The 20,469-nt window shown below is 48.3% G+C and overlaps 1 protein-coding gene across 2 annotated transcripts in view; it reads left to right on the top strand.

Moving 5' to 3' along the window:
- The first annotated feature begins 17,466 nt into the window (after positions 1-17,466).
- The window catches only part of H6pd (hexose-6-phosphate dehydrogenase (glucose 1-dehydrogenase)), a 35,571-nt gene continuing 32,568 nt past the window's right edge, over positions 17,467-20,469 (top strand). The window contains 1 exon segment of one of the 2 annotated variants that reach the window (NM_001106698.1): positions 17,467-17,741. In NM_001106698.1, coding sequence (NP_001100168.1) covers positions 17,737-17,741 — 5 coding nt within the window. In that variant the 5' untranslated portion in view covers positions 17,467-17,736. 2 annotated transcript variants of the gene reach the window in all.

The following is a 20,469-nucleotide window of genomic DNA, read 5'->3' as shown; positions in this document are numbered from 1 at the left end:
AGGACCAACTTTTCCCCTGCAAGAAACCTGCCTGGTGAACTCAAGACACAGGCCCACAGGAACAGCTGAAGACCTGTAGAGAGGAAAAACTACACGCCCGAAAGCAGAACACTCTGTCCCCATAACTGGCTGAAAGAAAACAGGAAAACAGGTCTACAGCACTCCTGACACACAGGCTTATAGGACAGTCTAGCCACTGTCAGAAATAGCAGAACAAAGTAACACTAGAGATAATCTGATGGCGAGAGGCAAGCGCAGGAACCCAAGCAACAGAAACCAAGACTACATGGCATCATCAGAGCCCAATTCTCCCACCAAAATAAACATGGAATATCCAAACACACCAGAAAAGCAAGATCTAGTTTCAAAATCGTATTTGATCATGATGCTGGAGGACTTCAAGAAAGACGTGGAGAACTCCCTTAGAGAACAAGTAGAAGCCTACAGAGAGGAATCGCAAAAATGCCTGAAAGAATTCCAGGAAAACATAAATAAACAAGTAGAAACCCATAGAGAGGAGACACAAAAATCCCTGAAAGAATTCCAGGAAAACACAATCAAACAGTTGAAGGAATTAAAAATGGAAATAGAAGCAATCAAGAAAGAACACATGGAAACAACCCTGGACATAGAAAATCAAAAGAAAAGACAAGGAGCTGTAGATACAGGCTTCACCAACAGAATACAAGAGATGGAAGAGAGAATCTCGGGAGCAGAAGATTCCATAGAAATCATTGACTCAACTGTCAAAGATAATGTAAAGCAGAAAAAGCTACTGGTCCAAAACATACAGGAAATCCAGGACTCAATGAGAAGATCAAACCTAAGGATAATAGGTATAGAAGAGAGTGAAGACTCCCAGCTCAAAGGACCAGTAAATATCTTCAACAAAATCATAGAAGAAAACTTCCCTAACCTAAAAAAAGAGATACCCATAGGCATACAAGAAGCCTACAGAACTCCAAATAGATTGGACCAGAAAAGAAACACCTCCCGTCACATAATAGTCAAAACACCAAACGCACAAAATAAAGAAAGAATATTAAAAGCAGTAAGGGGAAAAGGTCAAGTAACATATAAAGGCAGACCTATCAGAATCACACCAGACTTTTCGCCAGAAACTATGAAGGCCAGAAGATCCTGGACAGATGTCATACAGACCCTAAGAGAACACAAGTGCCAGCCCAGGTTACTGTATCCTGCAAAACTCTCAATTAACATAGATGGAGAAACCAAGATATTCCATGACAAAACCAAATTTACACAATATCTTTCTACAAATCCAGCACTACAAAGGATAATAAAGGGTAAAGCCCAACATAAGGAGGCAAGCTATACCCTAGAAGAAGCAAGAAACTAATCGTCTTGGCAACAAAACAAAGAGAAGAAAAGCACACAAACGTAACCTCACATCCAAATATGAATATAACAGGAAGCAATAATCACTATTCCTTAATATCTCTCAACATCAATGGCCTCAACTCCCCAATAAAAAGACATAGATTAACAAATTGGATACGCAATGAGGACCCTGCATTCTGCTGCCTACAGGAAACACACCTCAGAGACAAAGACAGACACTACCTCAGAGTGAAAGGCTGGAAAACAACTTTCCAAGCAAATGGTCAGAAGAAGCAAGCTGGAGTAGCCATTCTAATATCAAATAAAATCAATTTTCAATTAAAAGTCATCAAAAAAGATAAGGAAGGACACTTCATATTCATCAAAGGAAAAATCCACCAAGATGAACTCTCAATCCTCATCTTCGGTTGGTTTATATACAAGTGTGCAATTTCTAGGCTTGAAAGTAAAATGATGCTATCTGGTGCTGGATAGAGGAGCCTTATTTTTTATTATGGCAGCTTGCTATTTTTGTAACATGGTGATTTGGTTGAACACAATAAAGTACAGTAGTAACTGAAAAAAAAAAAAAAAAAAAACTCCGTGGAGGGACCAGTGAGATGGCTCAGCAGGTAAAGGAGCTTGCTGCAAACCGCCCGATTGTCACCCCCCGGACTCATACAGTGGAAGGAGGGAGCCCACTCCTGCAAGTTGACCTCTGACCTCCAGATGTGTATGATTGGCGCATGTGCAGTCCCTGATTCCTGGTCCCCAAATAAACAAATAAATTTGCTTTTTTTCCTTTTTAATTTAAGAAATATCTATTGTAGAGGTCAAAATGTTCCAACTCTCCTTGGTACTTACAGCAGCTCATCCACCTTTCTCACCTGCCATCTTTAACCTGAGGCAAAAGAGAGACTGGCGTGCCAACTGTCCCATCAGCATCTCAAACAAGAAGAGACAAGGACAAGGAAAACTCGCAGGAAAGCCAACACCTCTTCATCAATCTACGTGTTTGATTTTGTTTGCACTTTGGTGGGCAGAACTTAGAGGCATGCACACACACACACACACACACACACACACACACACACACACACACACATACCCGTCACACCCAGCTGCAAAAGAAGCTTGAGAATACAGTAGTAGTAGAGTAGTAGAACTCTTGGGCTGGAGAGATAGGTCAGTGGTTAGAGCACTGACCGCTCTTCCAGAGGTCCTGAGTTCAAATCCCAGCAACCACATGGTGGCTCACAGCCATCTGTAATGGGGTCCGATGCCCTCTTCTGGTGTCTGAAGACAGCGATAGTATAATTATAAATAATAAATCTAAAAAAAGAAAGATTCTTGACATTGCCACACAGAATGAAATCAAGGGGCTGTCACTAGGGAGAGGAGCATTGGGTAGGGAGTGGCCTTTGGGGACTGCCAAGTAGGTGAGGAATGCGGGTGTTCAAGGGGAGTGTCCCCTGGGTTTTCAAACACCTGCTTTCGTCTGCTGACTACGGCCCTGTTCTCAGGCACCAAGGGCACAGCCTCAAACAACAGAAGAGTAAATGAAAGAAAGAAGGTTGAGTCTTTTTATAACTCGGATCTAATTAAAAGGCTGTTTTTAAAGAGAAGACAGAGCTCCTTGAAGAGTAGCTTCCTGATCTAGGGAATGACTGGCATGAGGGTGGGACTAAGGTGACAGGCAGGAGGGTCAGTGCTGCATCTGCTCACCCAGAGGATGGATGTGTGACCAGCTGGCCCCTTCTTAATTAGGGCAGTTGAGGACCACACCCGTACCGTGGAGCGGACAGGAAGGAGGGTGGCTGGGAGACCTTTCTACCTTTTAGATTTTGCAAGACTCAAGACTATTAAAATAATGGTGATGATGATAATAATAATAATAATAACTATTTTATTTTTATTTATTATATATTTAATTATATAGTATATTATTATAACATATAGTTACAGCATTGTTGTTATTATTATTATTATTATTGTTATTATTATTTGATGTCAGCATTAAATCCAAGCTTTGGTGCAGCTAAACAGTACTTTGCCACTGAGACGCACACCCAAAACACCCAGATCTGGTTTTTTTTTCTTCTCTGAGACAGGGGTCTTGCTATGTAACCTAGGCTAGCCGGAACTTGCATTCCTCCCGCCTCAGTCCACTGAGGACTGGACTTACAGTTGTGCACCATTGGGTCCAGCTCTAAACTCCTGAGATCTGGGAATGCAACTCAGTGGCAGGGGGCTCACCTAGCACAGGCAAGGTCCTAGGTTTGATCCCCAAGCACTACATGGGATAAAGAAAAAGAAGAAAATAATAAGTGTTAGCAAGGATATATAGAAGAAGTGCTGGGAGCGTGGGGCATTGACGGTAAGGCAGTTATAGGATGTAGCTACTGTAGAAACCAGCTATGGGGGGCTTTAAAAAGCTAACTATAGGTGGTTAAGAGCACTCTCTGCTTTTGCAGAGGACGCAGGTTCAGTTCCCAGCACCCGGTTTACAGTTGCCCGTAGCTTCAGTTCCAGGGATCCCACACCATCTGCCGTCCTCCAACAACCACATCAGGGTCTGGTGCACATAAACTCATGCAAGCATACACACATGGGCATTAGTGAACAATAAATGCGGGTTTGCTAATCAACCTGGCATCACCAGTTCTTAGTAAAGATCAGAGAGAGAGGGGGGGAGAGAGAGAGAGACAGAGACAGAGAGAGAGACAGAGACAGAGAGAGAGAGAGAGCAAGCAGAAGGAAGTCCAACCTAGGCTGAGGTCCCCGAAACACTTCTTCCCCATAGCCCACTCACTAAGCTCACAGGATGCCTCTTCTCACTTCTCACTTGTAGACTTAAGTACTCCCTACACGGGGCCCTACCCGAACCCATGTCCCTGTTCTAAGTTCCAGGACATTGGACCATGCTCTGTGCACACTAACGAACGAAAAGCACGCTTGAATCAAGGACAGCCTAAGTGGAACTTAGAGAATTCACTAAGAAAGTGATATCGTTTCCGTGAAAATTTTCCTGTATCTTGAAAAGCACGGCCATGAGTGCAAGCAGGCCTTCGCAGCGCTGTCTGCAGAAAGCAGGCAGGGGTGAGGCAGGAAGTGTGAGCAGGCCCCCTTCATTGATGGGAGTGCTGACTGTGTTGCTTACAGTGCTGAGAGGAACCCCTGGCAGAGGTTTTCAAAGCCGTTGTTTGTTGCCTGAGGCCGCTGCACTGAGCAAGTGGAACTCACAGGGTGCAAAAGAAAACAGCCTCGCCTTCCCTGTATCTGGTCCGGAAAAAATGGATCCCCTGGCATTTAAGGCTGGGCCCTAAAAATCCCGGCCCTTGTCCCAGTCCCACAGAAAAGCTGCAACCCCAAAGTTATGACCCTCCCATTTTAGAGCCTCCCACGGTCCCACTGGTGTCCTTCTCCTTGGGACATGCCTGCCTCTTCCTGCAGTGGGGAATGCAGGAGACAAAGGAACAGACAGGTCTAAAGCTTCTCACTTGGTCTGTGCTGGAGGGACATTTAAGACTCTTTAACACAAGACATTCCAGTTTCCCTTCTCCCTTTTCTTTCTTCCTTCTTTCTGGTCCAGGCAAGACAGAATCATTTGGTATTTCTTTGTTTTTCTTTTATGCCTCAGCAGTCAGGAGCATTGACTGCTTTTCCAGAAGTCCTGAGTTCAATTCCCAGTAACCACATGATGGCTCACAACCATCTGTAATGGGATCCGATGTCTTCTTCTGGTGTGTCTGAGGACAGTGACAGTGTACTCACGTACATGAAATAAAAATATCTAAGATAAATTGCGTGTACACACGTATAGTACACGCTCAATGCTCCTGCCTGTGCATGCATGCTTGCGCCATGGCACGTGTGTGGAGGTCAGAGGACAACCTCAGCTGCTCTTCCTCACTTTCCCCGTCCACTTTGCCTGAGGCAGGGTCTCTCTTGTTGTGTGCTCTGGTGGGGCTAGTCCTTAGACTTCTCGTCTCACGATAGGCACTCTAGGATAATGGACCCACGCTGCCTCTTTGTCCAGCTTTACCTGAGTTCTGGGGACCCTCAAGCTTACTCAGCAAATGCCTCACACACCAACCCACTGACCTACTCACCCACTGACCTGGCCCCACAATTCACTCTCTTGATCTCGCCCCTTGATTTACCAACAAATGAAAGTCATTAGCTCATTAAACACAGAACTTTATCTGACGAAACCCTGTTTACAACGACAAGATGTTAATTACACTCACAGAATCAACAAACGTTTGCAAGTAGAGCATTAAGAAAACGGGGTCCCGGGGTTGGGGATTTAGCTCAGTGGTAGAGCGCTTGCCTAGGAAGCGCAAGGCCCTGGGTTCGGTCCCCAGCTCCGGAAAAAAAGAAAAAGGAAAAAAAAAAAAAAAAAAAAGAAAACGGGGTCCCCCGGGGTCCCCCCATATGACATAAAACAAGTGCAAAATTAAAAAGGAAAAGGGCTCTCTGGTTTTTGTTGGCTCAGTTTCTTTGGAAGGAAGGATGGGGGACTGGGTAAGTCTGGTAACACCCAGACAGACACCTCGAGTGCAAAGTGTTTGCATCTGGCTTACAAGACATTCCCCACATAGGAGAAGCCTGCAAGCCACTGCTATTGTATTTTTTTGCCTGTAAATAACGAGGCTTGAAGGTGCCACACGGTCACCTCTAGCCTGCGCATTTGTCAGTCGATGTGACGGGGATGCTCTAGTGTCCAAAAGGCCACTTGGGTCCTTCTTCATCTGCCCTAGACCACGCAATCCAATTTCTCACCAAGAATCAATATTTCCACCCACACGACAGATGCCGAGTGACATCTAGATCAGCCAGCAGTGACGCCAGGTGTTGACATCCTGGGCCCACTGGGTCTCTTAGCAAGTCAAGGTCATTTTCTAAAGAGGGACTTTGTCCTAGTTTTTGCTTTTCTGTTGCTGTGATAAACACCACGACCAAAAGCAACTCGGGGAAGGAAAGGGTTTAATTGGCTTACTCTTCTAGGTCGCAGTCCATCATCCAGAGAAGTCAGGGTAGCGGCTCAGGATGAACTGAAGCAGAAAACGTGGAGCAATGCTGTATTACCTCACCCTCTGGCTCCTGCTCAGCTGGATTCCTTCCTCAGCCCAGCCCTGTTTGCTTAGGGATGGTGCCTCCCACAGTGGGCTGGGCTCTCCCACAGCAATCATCAGTCAAGACAATGTCTCTGATCTGAGCAGTTCTTTAATGAAGGTTCCCTCTTCCCTCTTGATTCTCAATTGTGTCCATTGACAAGAAAATCTGACCAGTACAGAGTCCTTTTATAGCTTTTGGTCAGGTATGAAAATATCGCCCATTCTTCCTTCCAAGGAGACTGAGCCATCAGAGAACTATTTTTCTCCTTAATTTTGTCCTCATTCCATGTCATATGGGGGCTCCGTTTTCTTAATTTGTCTTTAAAAAGGAGACTGATAGCCAGAATTGGAGGGGTGTACCTGTAATTGCTGCTACTTCAGAAACTGACATTTACAAGTTCAGGTCCAGCCTAGGCTACATAGTAACACCCTGCTTCTACATAAATAAGCAAACAAATAAGAATGGCACGCTCAGGTGTGGCACACGTCTGTAACCACAACACTACGGGAGGCTGAGGCAGCAGGAGTGCCATGGGTCTCGGGCTAGCCTGGACTACATAGCCATACCTTAAAAAAAAAGTTACAAGTATTTGTATATATAATTAAATTCAATAAAATGAGCTCTAATAAAACAAGTAAGGAAGCAATTATTTACACAGTCGGGAGACTGTGTGTGTTCCTAAATTATTCATTTTATGTATATAGGTGTTCTGCCTGTACCACAAGCATATCTGACTTCCACAGAGGCCAGAAGAGAGCCCCGGAGTTACAGACAGTGTGTGCCAGCGGATGAGTGCTGGGAATTGAACCCAGGTCATCTGGAAGAGCAGGCAGTGCTCTCAGCCACAGAGCTATCAATCCTGTCCCATGAAAATAAGTTAAAACAAAACCATAAACAGGGTCAATGCAGCCAGTGTCTCTGGGTTCCCTTCTTCCCAGGCAGACTTCTGTCTGTCAGTCAGTACTGCTAACTGCCCTTCCCTAAGTCCATGCCATAGAGCCCAGGAGTCCTGTGTACACTGTGTTTCTGGAGCCCTAACATTTGGGGCCCCACGTCACTGACACAGAAGGCTTTGAACCTCAGGTCAAGATAGTTAGTAGAGTTGTCAAGAGTTTGCCTGGGAGCCTTTCATGTCCAAACCGGACGTCTAGAGCCCCACACCACATTCCCAAGATCACCATGCCCAGCTTTTCTCACCCCAAAGCCAAGCACAGGCAGCTGGGGCAGGTGATGCTATACAAGAGTGCAGGATGGAAGCTTGGTTCTCAGGTGGTTACGCTGGGAGGGAGGCGAGGCCCTCGGGTATTAAGGTAGTTCTTGTGGGGTCCTGGTTATTCTTGCTAATGCTGTCAGTTGTGAAAGGAAAAGCCCGCCCCTTGCATTTTCTAACTTCCTGTCTCTCTGGGATCTGTAGGCCTCGAACAGGATTCATTGGATGCCACGTTCTTGACCCTTCAAAAGCTAGGAACCAAGTAAGCTCATCTCGTTATAAAGGACCCTCTTAAGTGCTTCATTAGAGCGACAGGAAATGGGTTCGAGGGGCTTCTTTGCCGGGAGCGCTACCCATTCGCAGACCTGCTTGCTCTGGGTAAACTGCGGAAACTGTTGTCTTTTGTGCTCAATCATCCTTTTGCTTGCTTTATCTCCTGAGCAGCTCAGACACTTCCTTGTGTGGGTGCTCTCTCTCCTTTTTAAAATTTAATTTTTTTAAAAATTTTGGTTGTTCTTTTTGTTTTTGTTTGTTTGTTTGTTTTTCCAAGGCAGGATTTCTCTGTGTAACAGGGCCCTGGCTGTCAACAACTTTGTTTTGTAGACCAGGCTGGCCTCGAACTCACAGACCTCCTCCTGCCTCTACCTCCCTTTAACTGGGATTAAAGGCATGTGCCGCCATGACAGCCTCTCTCTTCCTCTTGTTGGAGACTTGTTGGAAACGATAAGCCATCTGTCCTTGTCATCTGGGTCTGGATCTGTTTTCCTTTTAAGAGCCCACAGAAGTCAGTTCAGTGCTGGAAATCAAAACCCAGGGCTTCATACATGCTAGGTTCATACCTACTAGGTATATACATGCTAGAGACATGCATGCTAGGCTAGAATTTCTTTCCTAGCCTCAAACTTCCGTTTGTTTGTTTGTTTGTTAGAGCTGCGGTCTCTCTTCGTAGTCTTGACTGGCCTGGAACTCCCTATGCGGCTGAGGCTGACCTCACACTCAGAGACCCACCTGTCTCTGCCTTTTCAAGTGCTGGGATTAAAGGCGTGTACCCCCATGCCCAGCCCGAACCTCCAATGCACCATGGAGCTGTACAAGGGGCTCTACCCAACATGCTTGTCTGTAATCCAAAAGCCTAAAAGATCTCACTTTCTACTTCTTTATTTGTAAGTCGGGGTCCCATGGGGGGGGGATCCCATGGGGTCCCATATAGAACAGGCTAACCTCACATAGCCAAGGATGACACAGCACTTCTGATCTTCCCCAGCATTGGTATTGATTACAGGTATGTGGTTTATGGGGTACTGATATCAAACCCTCCCTGCATGTTGGGCCAGCACCCTACCCAGTGAGTTACCCAGCCCTTAACTATTTACCACTTCTAGGACAGAGCCTGAGCTCTGTAACCCAGGCTCACACTGAGCTCACTATGTAGCCCAGGCTGGCCTCAAACTCTGCATCCTCCGATCTCCATCTCTACCTCCACGTCAGAACTTCTGTGTGGAAAGGAGCTAGACCACGCCCAGTCACAAAAGACTTTTAAGATGAAAACCATTTGTTACTCGTATGAAACACCCCATGGAGCCTTCTGTTGGCAACCGGAATCAATCCCAGGTCCTGTGCATCAGGGACCCTGCCCTCAGGAAGCCTCTGCTCAGGGACCAGATGGCACTGGCTGCCTTTCTTCAGAGGCACCTTGGGCCTTTGTGTGTTGTTCCTGGGACATTTTCCTCTAGCTTTTGTAAGCCAGTCTCCATCCCTCCATCCACTGTCCAATGTCACCTCCAGAAGATCCCATCTATAAGACCCAGGGAGACATAACCCAACACTCAGCATTCCTCTCTTCCTGGCATTGGCCACACTCTGGGTCCCTGTTTGATTCCTGTCCATCCCCCATGCAGACAGAGAATAGACCAGAGGCTGCCTGAGAACAGCCCTTTGCTGTGCCCCTGAGCCTGGAGGAGCCTGGCCGGTGCTACTGGCTAAAGGCCGGAGGGGTGTCTTACCTTTATTTCCATTACAAGAGGAACGCTGGGAGCCTTGAGAGTTAGATCTGTTCCCCTGCTGTGACCTGCGGCCACTTGGGAACTGCTGGCTCACCAGAGGCTTCCAAACTCTTGGCCCCAAACCAGGCCACTGCAGTGGCAGGCTGGGGAAAGGCAGACAGAGCTTGCTTCCTGGAGAAGCCGGTGTCTCGTGAGGTCTTGCTGACCATCACGTTTCTCCTGCAAGGATGCCTTGTCCTTCCCCCAGGACCCCAGGATTGTCAGCCTTGGCAAAAGCTGGGCTGTGTGTTCTCCTGGCCCAAACGCTACAATGTATCACTTGCTGGTGCAGGGATGGATGGCTCCGGCAGCTGCCAGCACTTTTATCTTTTTGTTGTATCTGTTGAGAGCTCGCCCTGCTTCCTCTCTTGAAGCTCCAGGCAAGGGATGGCAGTCATGAGGACAAGTGCTTCTCTTTTCTTATTCAAGGTCCCACCCTGGCTCATGCCCAGGCTAGCTGCTCCACATCTGATCTCTGTCTTCCCTTTGCACCCCACTCCTAGGAAACCTCAAACCAATTTTGGGACTGTTTCCCCTCCATCTGACTCAGACAAGAGCTAAGTGGTTAGAGTACCTGCTTCTGCCCAAGGGTGCTGTTGTGTTTTATAAAAAGATAAGAAAGGCAGGGATATATTTGCTGGAGGTGTGGTAAGGTGTGGGGGAAAGGAATGCCTCTGGGGCCCATGCTGAGGCACCCCTTCCCCCTGAGGGACCAATCCCACGATGGTATAGTATAGAATAGAATTTATTCAGGGCATGGGGAGGGGAGGAGAGAGGGTGGGGGAGAGGCCAGCCGTGAGCACATGTGGGGAGAGGGAGGGGAAGCAAGAGCAAGAGAGAAAGGAGGGGGCAAGCAGCATCTTTCATAGCGAGTCAGACACACCTGGATGTTGCCAGGTGACTGTGGGGCAGAGCCTAGACTAAATGCCTTGTACTCTTCAGACAGTCTCTCAGTCAGTCACCTTGGCTGTGTGCAGAGTGAAGTCCCCCCCTCTCACCTGCTCCCCTAGTCCCCAGGCTTGCTAGCGCTGATGCCTCAGCTCATCCACACTCTGGACAGTTGTCTTGAGGTCTTTTATTTGCCAGGCATTGTTATCTTAGGTAGGTCTCATGGGATGGGACAGAACTTTCGGTCATGCCAATGCTGTGTGTCTGTGAGCAGATGTTTGAAAGGTGTACCATGTGTATCTCGAGACGGGGATGTCCACGTGCCACCAAAGAAATTAAAATTGACCTGAAACATATGTTGGTATAAATAGCGTTTGTCATATGCTCAAGGTCTTGGGTTTTATCCTCAGGAATACAAAAGACAAAAACCAGCAAACACATCTAAATACAGGAACCTAAAAGTTGACGTCTATGCAGGTCAGGGTGCAAAGCACATATTTCCCTGGCAGGACTGTTGTGTGGCTCAGTGGTGTGGATCTGTGGTAGAGCATTGCCTAGTGTACATTAGGACCTGGACTTCATCGTCAATACCACATACAGAAAAAAAAATCTTTATGACATTGGGTTGGGCTAAGTAAGCCTTCTTAGAGAGGACACTAAGAGCAAAGACAGCAAAAGTAAAAATAGATAAACTGGACATCATCAGAATGAAAAACTTTTATGTCTTAAAGGACACTACCAGGAAGGTGAAGAGATCGCTAATAAAATGAGGGAGAACATTGGCAATCAAGGCTGGGGAGTGGGGGCGGGTAGCTCAGTTGGAGTAGGGCTCGCCTAACACACACAAGGCCCTGACTTTAATCTTCCTCCAGCCAGCATGATCCAGGCCTGATGGTGCACTCCTATCTCCCAGTATTCCAGGAGGATGAGACATTCAAGGTCATCCTCAGCTACCTAGTGAAGTTGAGGCCAGCCTGGGCTACATGAAGCCTGTGTGCTGGTAGTAGTAATAGTTGTTGGTATTCTGTCTAAGCTCCACCCCCACAGTTACCTGGCAACAGCCAGCTGTGCCTGGCACTATAAAGGGGGCTGCTTGCCCCCTCCTCACTCTCTCTCTTCTCTTGCTTTCTTGCTCTTCCCGTCTTCCCCTTTGTCCCTTCTCTCATTCCCCTCCCCGCTTCCCTCCACGTGCTTGTGGCCGGCCTTTACTCCTCCTCTACTCTTCTTTTCTCATTAAACCTTTCCAAGTAAAACCATGTTGGCCTGTTGTTTTCTGTCTGGACACAAGCCGAGATTTCTACCCCAACAGTAGTAGTAGTAGTAGTACTAGTAGTAGTAGTAGTAGTAGTAGTGGTGTTGATGTTGCTATTGTTGCTGTTGTTAATGTTGCTATTGTTGCTGTTGTTGTGTTGTTACTGTTGTTGCTGTTGTTGTTGCTGTTGTTAATGTTGCTGTTGTTGCTGTTTTAATGTTGCTATTGTTGCTGTTGTTGTGTTGTTACTGTTGTTGCTGTTGTTAATGTTGCTATTGTTGCTGTTGTTGTGTTGTTACTGTTGTTGCTGTTGTTAATGTTGCTATTGTTGCTGTTGTTGTGTTGTTACTGTTGTTGCTGTTGTTAATGTTGCTATTGTTGCTGTTGTTGTGTTGTTACTGTTGTTGCTGTTGTTGTTGCTGTTGTTAATGTTGCTGTTGTTGCTGTTGTTAATGTTGCTATTGTTGCTGTTGTTGTGTTGTTACTGTTGTTGCTGTTGTTAATGTTGCTATTGTTGCTGTTGTTGTGTTGTTACTGTTGTTGCTGTTGTTAATGTTGCTATTGTTGCTGTTGTTGTGTTGTTACTGTTGTTGCTGTTGTTGATGTTATTGTTGTTGTTGATGTTGCTATTGTTGATGTTATTGTTGCTGTTGTTGTCATTGTCATTGCTGTTGCTGTTGTTGTTGCTGATGTTGATGTTATTGTTGTTGTCCTTGTCATTGCTGTTGTTATTGTTGTTGTCATTGTCATCGCTGTTGTTATTGTTGTTGTTGTTGCTGATGTTGATGTTACTGTTGTTGCTGCTGATGTTTTTCTTTTGTTAACCTGACACAAGCTAGAATCATTTGGAAAGACAGAACCTCAATTGTAAAAAATGCCTCCATCAGATGGCCTGTGGGCAAGTCTGTGGGGTCGTTTTCTTGATGAATGATTCTTATGGGAGGCCCACTCACTGTAGTTGGTATCATCTCTGGGCAGGTCCTAGGTTGTCTAAAAAAGCAGCTAAACATGCACGGGAGCATGAGAGGCTACCTTCATGGTTTTGGATTTGGTTCCTGCCTCCAGGACTTCCCTGAGTCATGAACTGTAAAATGTAAGCTGAAATAAACCTTTTCCTCCCAAAGTTTGCTTTGGGTCTTTAGCATAGCAGTGGAAAGTGAACCAAGACATCCTGTGTCAAAACAAATGAACAAAAGGAGCAAGCAACCTACCTGGCAAAGAATTTATATTTAGAATAAATTGAGAACTCAGACTGGAGAAATGGCTCAGCTGTTCAGGGCTGCTCTTCTAGAGGACCTGAGTTCCTCTCTTGGCATCTACAGCAGGTGGCTCACAACAACCTGTAACTCTGGCTCTGGGGATCCAAAGCCTCTGGCTTCTCCTCATGTACCCCCACACAGCTATACACAAGACCTAGTGAGAAAATGGGCAAACCTAACTAGACAGTTCCCCAGAAAAGAGAGATTAAAAAAAAAAAATGCACAGGCAACAGCCATCGGCATCGGTCTCCACTAGAGAAAAGCAGAATGACAGCTTTGGCTACAATCAAAAGTCAGACAATCACAAGTGTTGGCACAGTGCAGGGTTCAGGGAGAAGTATAAACCATTTTGTAAATCAGTGGAATAGGTCAAAGGTCAAACACAGAACTGGCCCATGACCCTGCTGTTCTGCTATGAGCACACACCTCCCCCCTCCCAAAAAAAGCTTGTGTTCACATTAAAACATGTACACACATGCTCATAACTGCATCATTTTCAAGAGCCAAGAAGCAAAAATAATCAACACTCCTGAAAAAATAAGCTCACTCCTGAGGTGGACTGGAGTTTGGTTTCCAACACACACAAAGGGTGGCTCACACTGCCTGTAACTCCAGTTCCAAGGACTCTAACGCCCTCTTCTGGCCTCTAAGGGCCTCCAGGTGTGCATGCGGTACACAGACCCCATACAGGCAAAGTACCAGTATGCAAAAAAAAAAAAAAAATTAATTAGGTTGGGGATTTAGCTCAGTGGTAGAGCGCTTGCCTAGCAAGCGCAAGGCCCTGGGTTCGATCCCCAGCTCCAAAAAGAAAAAAAAAAGAAAAAAATAATTAATTAACTGGTTAAAAATACATTTGGGGGCAGGTGTGATGGTGTACGGCCTAAATCCAGTTACTTGAGGAGGCAGAGGCAGGTGGATTCAAGACCAGCCTAGTCTACATAGAGAGTTCCAGGGCAAAGGAAAAAAAGAGATGGAGTCTAAAATGAGAAATATAATTTGGGATTATACAAGGGTCCCTCCCCAGTCTAATACTCTTAAATCACACACTCTTTCTCTGGCTAAGTCAGAAACAAGAACAAGAGAAATTCTCAGCTCTCAACCCCCCATCCAAGCCCTGAAGAGAAGGAGGCCCAGGCCAAGGAACTTCCAAACCGACAACAGTTCTCAGCGGAAGCCAGGAGGGAAACTGAGGATTCCTCTGATCTCATGGCACCGAGCTATATCAGGAGCAGAACATCTCTGAAGCAAGACAGTGGTTTCTCTGCCCAGGACCAACCAACCCCTGTAGCCCAGCCAGACCAGAGGCAGCGTAAGGTAACAGATCTGTTGTTTAAATATGCGGTACCCTATTATGGTAGCAACAGAGAACAGAATAATCCCTACTTTACGGAGCCGATCTTAAAACATAACAAGTCCTTTGGAGATTTCTCATGTGGGGATGGAAATGTCTGCCCGCGGCTGAGCTGAGAAAACCTACTACACCTGTTCTCTCCCTCCCTCTCCTGTGAGAACCAAGGAGCCAGCAAGTTGAGCCGACTTGGGGCATGGTGCCTGAAAATAGAAATTGCAACGTGATTTTATTTCTAACTCCATAGACATCTCTGTGAGTCATTCATCTCCCAGGGTTTCACATTCCATGTTTGAGAAGCAGGCTGAGTTAACCCCGACCTGCTCACCCAGTGTGCTGTGTGATAGTTAGGAGGCAAAGTCCCCACCAACATGCTTCATAAACAGAGACCCTGGCGTCTTCCTTACCCAGTGCAAGATAAACCAGGTGCAGTCTGACCACGAGAACCCCTCCCCCAAGAGACAGTTCCCCCCTCCCCCAACTCCCTCCACGGAGCTTTGTATGACCCTTTTTGTATTTATTTTATTTTATGTGTGTGGTTGTTTCGCTTGCATGTGTTTGTGTGCACCGTGTGTGTATCTGGGAGTCAGGCCCCCTGTTACACAGTTTCGAGTGGGTAGTAGCAGCTAGCCCAGAAAGGAAGAACTCCAGGCAGGCAGAGGTAATGGGACTAATCCCAAGGCCCACGCAAACAAGGTTTCCAGGGCTGATTTGGGGGAAGCAGTGCTCTCATACCTAGACAATTGGGATTTAACGTGATTGTTTCTATGGAGAGAGTTAAGAAGTAGTTCACGGGGCTGGGGATTTAGCTCAGTGGTAGAGCGCTTACCTAGGAAGCACAAGGCCCTGGGTTCGGTCCCCAGCTCCGGAAAAAAAGAACCAAAAAAAAAAAAAAAAAAAAAAAAAAAGAAGTAGTTCACATCGAACCAGAAGGCACAGGGGTAGGAGGGGATGTGACTGAGGAGAAGAAGAGAGGGAGTTGGCGACATGGGTCAGTGGCTGTGCGGTGTGACAGTGACGGCCGTGCGGTGTGAGGACCCAAGGTTGGATCCCTAGCCAGGCATGGTGGCATATGGCCCAACATCCAAGCACTGGAGAGAACAACCAAACCAAGCAAGCTAGAGACCACTGTTACTGAGGTACTGAGAGACACTGACTCAGAGTAAGGTGTAGAGGCTGGAGCGATGGCTCAGAGGTTAGGGCAACTTGTCGCTATTACAAGAGCGCCAGGTTCAGTTCCCAGCACCCACATGGTGGTTCATAAGTCCCATTTCAGGGGGCCTGACTCCCAGATACACACACGGTGCACACAAACACATGCAAGCGAAACAACCACACACATAAAATAAAATAAATACAAAAAGGGTCATCGTCATTGACCTGACATCATTGACCGCTGGCCTCCATACCTACACATACAACACACAGGCACACACAGGCACGGAGGAGGAAGGAGTGTGGAGAAGGGAAGCAACTCACAGTAATGTGGGGGTGGGGTCACGTCTCACAGAGCAGGTATAATGACAGGCTTGTTCCTCCCCAAGTTCCAGCCCTAGCACACAGGGGACACACTGGTGTTTACCAAGCTGGTCATTTTAGAAGACGTCTTCAAAGTCATGACTCCTATGATGGCCTCATAGAGATCTGGGGAGTATCCCTCCGCTCATCTTAACCTCTGGGCACCTGACTGCTCCTGTCTGTACTTTCTCTGGCCCTAGGGAGTGTAGGAAGGGCTCTCGGCTAAGAATCCTGACATCGGCTCAGTTTGATTTGCCTGACCCTCCTCCCCACCCCCCACCCCCCCACCTTAGACTCTCTTGCTCACTCCAGTTCTAGAGGTCATCCAGAAGGGGCCTGGCCCTTTGCCCCACATCCCACCTCGGACTCCACCCAATGTGACCTCAATCCTTGCCGCAGCTCAGCAGTTCTCCTGTGGCCCCTTGGACTCCATAACAGTGGGCCCCAGCTTCCTGGAACCTCCTGGAACCTCCCTGCCCCATCCCATTCAACAATCATGCCCGTTTGCCTCCCTTGGCCCTTCTGGTCCTGCCAAATTCCCCCTGCTGGTGCCTGACACTTCTTTATCGTGACCATCCAGAAATAAAAGGCTGGTTCCTTTTCTCTCACACCAGAGTCTCCTCTCAGAGGTGGCCATGCCTGGGAAGAGTGTCTGAAAAAGGAGCAGAGTTATGATGCTGTAAGAGTAAAGACAGACACTCTCACCCAAGACGAGACCCTAGGAAGTTTGACAGGTCAGTGCACCCTGTCTTCATTCCCCCAAAGCTGCTTGGGCCCTGCTGAGACAAAGGGCCACAGAGGGAAGGAGTCATGGGGAGGCTGCTGGGTCAGAATAAAAAGGGGCATGAGGTTGGGGGCAGGGCACCGAAGTGGATAGGGGTGTGATGGAGCCAAGAGCTGAGATGTCTTTTAAACACCTGCTACTCTCTAGAGAGAGCCGTGTTTTATTTCCTGTATTGCTTAAAGCCACACAGGAACAAGCTAAGCCTCATCATTTGACAGTTAATTTCTGGCCCACACTTCTACTACCTCTATTGTACAAAAGAGCACAGAGAGAGTCCCAAGACCATGTAAGTGTAGGGGGTGTCAGATCTGGAGATGACTGGTGGCCAATGTGTGCGCTCCCAGCGTTTAACTCACTCCTCTGGGTGGACCACACTATTCACTACAGAACGGGGAGCGTGAGCTCTGGAGAAGGCAGGGAACCTGTTCCAAGTTCCAAACTACAAACCGGAGGAACTGCTCAACCTCTGAATCTCCTCAACCACACAACCACTTTCTCTACCCCTAGCATCCTTAGGGGTACATGCGTGTCTCCGAGGAGCAGGGAAGTCCAAGAGCCAAGAAAAGCAGCTGGCCACCAGGGAAGCACTCGAAGGCCCCGCCTTCTCCGGCGCGCCCGCGAGCTAGGGGGTGTGCCCAGGCCCTAGGCTCCGCCTCCTTGGAGCGCGCTTCGCCCCAGGCCCCACTGCGCGCGCTCCTGGCGCCCGGAGAGCGCGGCGCGGGGCCGCGGTGGCCTGAGGCCTGCCCGCTGGGCCCTGACACTGCGCAGCTCGCCTCTGCGGCTTCCCGGGTAGAACTTGGCCCCGCGCCCTGGGCTCTCGCCGCGTGCCCGGGCGCTCTCGGAGCGCCGAGGCGCGGCCCCGCGTGAAGCGCGCACCTGCCGAGGACGAGGCGCGGGCAGGGGGTCGCAGGTTCCCCAGCGCCCCCGCCGCCTGTCGTGCTAGCCAGCCCTGGCCACTTCCCGGACGAACGAAATGAAGTAAGCTGCACCCCACCCCGCTTGCTCTGGGCTGCGCATTTTTTGCATCCTAGGACACGCCAGCCTGCCGGCCACGGCGGTGGCTCGGGTCCCACGGTGCTCGCCCGAGTCACCGATCCTTCACCCGCACGCCCCTCCTTCTGCGGAATAAAGGCGTCGTCACCCTACCCAACCCCTGCATGGCCTGGGGTTGCGGTGCAGTTAGGTGGCGGGCCAGTAGGAGGCGGCCAGGCCCCTTCCCGGGCAGCCCTGGGGTCCCAGCGTGCCCTTGTCCCTGGGCTTCCTGGAACGTGCCGCGGAGAGCGAAAGCGAGCCGGTGCTTTCCCAGTGCTTAAGCTTTGGCAGTTGCTATCGCATGAGCGTTTCCCACACACCGACCCAGCACATTCTTTTCCGGAGGCATGGGGCCTCTGAAAGTCGACTCTCCCAGCCCCGGATATTTAGCTAGAAGTAAGAACTGAAATTCCTTCCGTAGTACAGTACAGTAGCCAGCTCACCCACTACACCGTGACCCCTGAAAGGTAACGGGTTAGAAGTGACGCACGGCTGACCGAATCTTTGAGTTGATGAGGGTAATCTTTATTTTGGGAGCACATCACAGAAAAGCGCCTGTTTAAGAGGGGCATAGTGGTCCACACCTTTAATCCCAGCACTTGGAGGGCGGAGGGCAGAGGCAGGAAGATCTCTGTGAGGTTGAAGCCAGCCTGTAATACGTTAAGAGTTCTAGTCACACAGAGACCCTACCTTAAATATAAAACACAAGACTATCTAACAGAAAGCAGCAAATTGCTGTTGGCTGTTTGGGTAGCTCAGGGACCGTTTTAAAGGAGAAAGAAAAGATGGGCTGGTAGGGCCCACCTCTTATCCTAGCATTTCTGAGACAGAGGCTGAAGATGGAGAGCCAATGCAATCTAGCCACACTCTTGTCTCCAGACAAAACCAAGCCATAACAGAGAATTACGAAGATTGCGTTAGCCATCTACCGTCCAGTCCTCCGGATCCTTCCAATCCGTGAGCAGCTGTGCTGGCTTGCAAGTCAGCCAATCACTTGCACCACGTCCTCACACAGTATTTTTTTGTTCCCTGATCTGGTTTCTTCTGGCCAGCCACGAACATGGGGGGTTGTTCATTCCGATTTTGCAGCTAGGGAAAACACTTGAATTAAGCCATGGGTTTGGGCTACAGTTACAGCCTTACTTCTTTGTTCTTTTACACCTAGGACATCGAACAGGCTAGGAGAACACCAAACCTTTGAGCTAAAGCCCCACTTGTGTGCAGTGTTTACTAAGCCTAGAAGAGAGTGTGGGATCTTCTAGAACCAGAGTCATAGTAGAGGGTTATGGGCTGCCACATGGATGTGGAGACTCAAACCCAGGTCCTCTGCAAGAGCAACATGTGCTCTAACCACTGAGTGAGCTCTCCAGCCTCATATATTGTGCGTGCATGCGTGCGTGTGTGTGTGTGTGTGTGTGTGTGTGTGTGTGTACCTTCCTATGCCTGTAGAGAACAGAAGGGGAGTTGGATCTCACAGAGCTGGAGGTACAGTGAGCAGCCGCGTCAGTGCTGGGAACAGAACCTAGGTCTACAAGACCAGCAAGTGCCGTTAACTGCCGAGTAAACTCTCTAGTCATCGTCCCCCCTCCTGTCCCCTATTTGGTTTATTTTAATTTTATTGTATGTGTGCGGTTGGGTGATTTATCTCTGTGTATATCTTTGTACCACCTGTGTGCCTGGAACCCATGGAGGCTGGGCGAGGACCGGGAATTATAGATGGTTGCGAGTGGCCATGTACATGCTGGGACTTGAACTCGGGTCCTCTGCAACAGCAGCAGGCACCCTTAACTGCTGAGCCATCTCTCCAGCCCTGCTTTGTGTTGGGAGACAAGGTCTTATTTTCTATCCCAAGTGGGTCTCGAGCTCTCAGTTCTACCTCAGCCTCTTCAGACAGGCAGCCCCCGGCCCTCACGTTCTTTATTCCTCAGTTAGACTTCTCTAGGGCAAAGAAGGGGCCATCCCAGCCCCCGTACCTCTTCACTCTCATCCGTGTGATCAGATGAAGCAGCTGAGCTCTCATGATCCAAACCATGTGGTTTTTCTGCAGCAGGGCGGCTCGTTGGTCTCCAGGCGCGGTAGGAAGTACGTTCATGGTGCTGGCGAACAGTGGTAGAAGCTAGCAGTTCTCAGTTTGCCAAGTGTGGTGCCCACATGCCTTACTGCATCGCCTTCATGTGTGCTCGTAACGGGCTTGCTCTTCTGTTCCGTGGTTGAGAAACAAAGAGGTAAAAGACCGTCTCAGGTCACCTAGCTGTCGAGAAGCACAGAATCGAATCCCAGATTGTTTACCTAATGTCCTAGCCCACGGGGCCTGTCAGGTTTCACTAGGGTATGGACAAAATGTGCTCCTGATATCAGAAAGAGGCCATGAGAAGTGCTGGTAGACATGGGGGCCAGAGCAGTGTTCAACCAGCTGGCCAGTGTGAGCCACCACCGGCAGGAAAACCAGAAATGTCTGTGCTGCTGTTGGCCATTCTGTCATTGGGGATCTGGTCACACATTCTTTCTTGTTTTTTTTTTTTTTTTTTTTAAAGATTTATTTATTTTCATGTCTGTGCGTGAGTTTTTGTTTGCATGTATATATGAGCATCTCGTGTACAGTGCCTGCAGAGGCCAAAAGACGGTTCTGAATCCCCTGGGACTGGTTGGGTAGGTGCTGGGAACTGAACCTAGG

This window comes from Rattus norvegicus, chromosome 5 (assembly GCF_021556685.1).
Source record: "Rattus norvegicus strain SHRSP/BbbUtx chromosome 5, alternate assembly SHRSP_T2T, whole genome shotgun sequence".
Classification (NCBI taxonomy): domain Eukaryota; kingdom Metazoa; phylum Chordata; class Mammalia; order Rodentia; family Muridae; genus Rattus; species Rattus norvegicus.
Note: the sequence above shows the minus strand (reverse complement) of the source record. Positions and strands in the feature narration are given on the sequence as shown.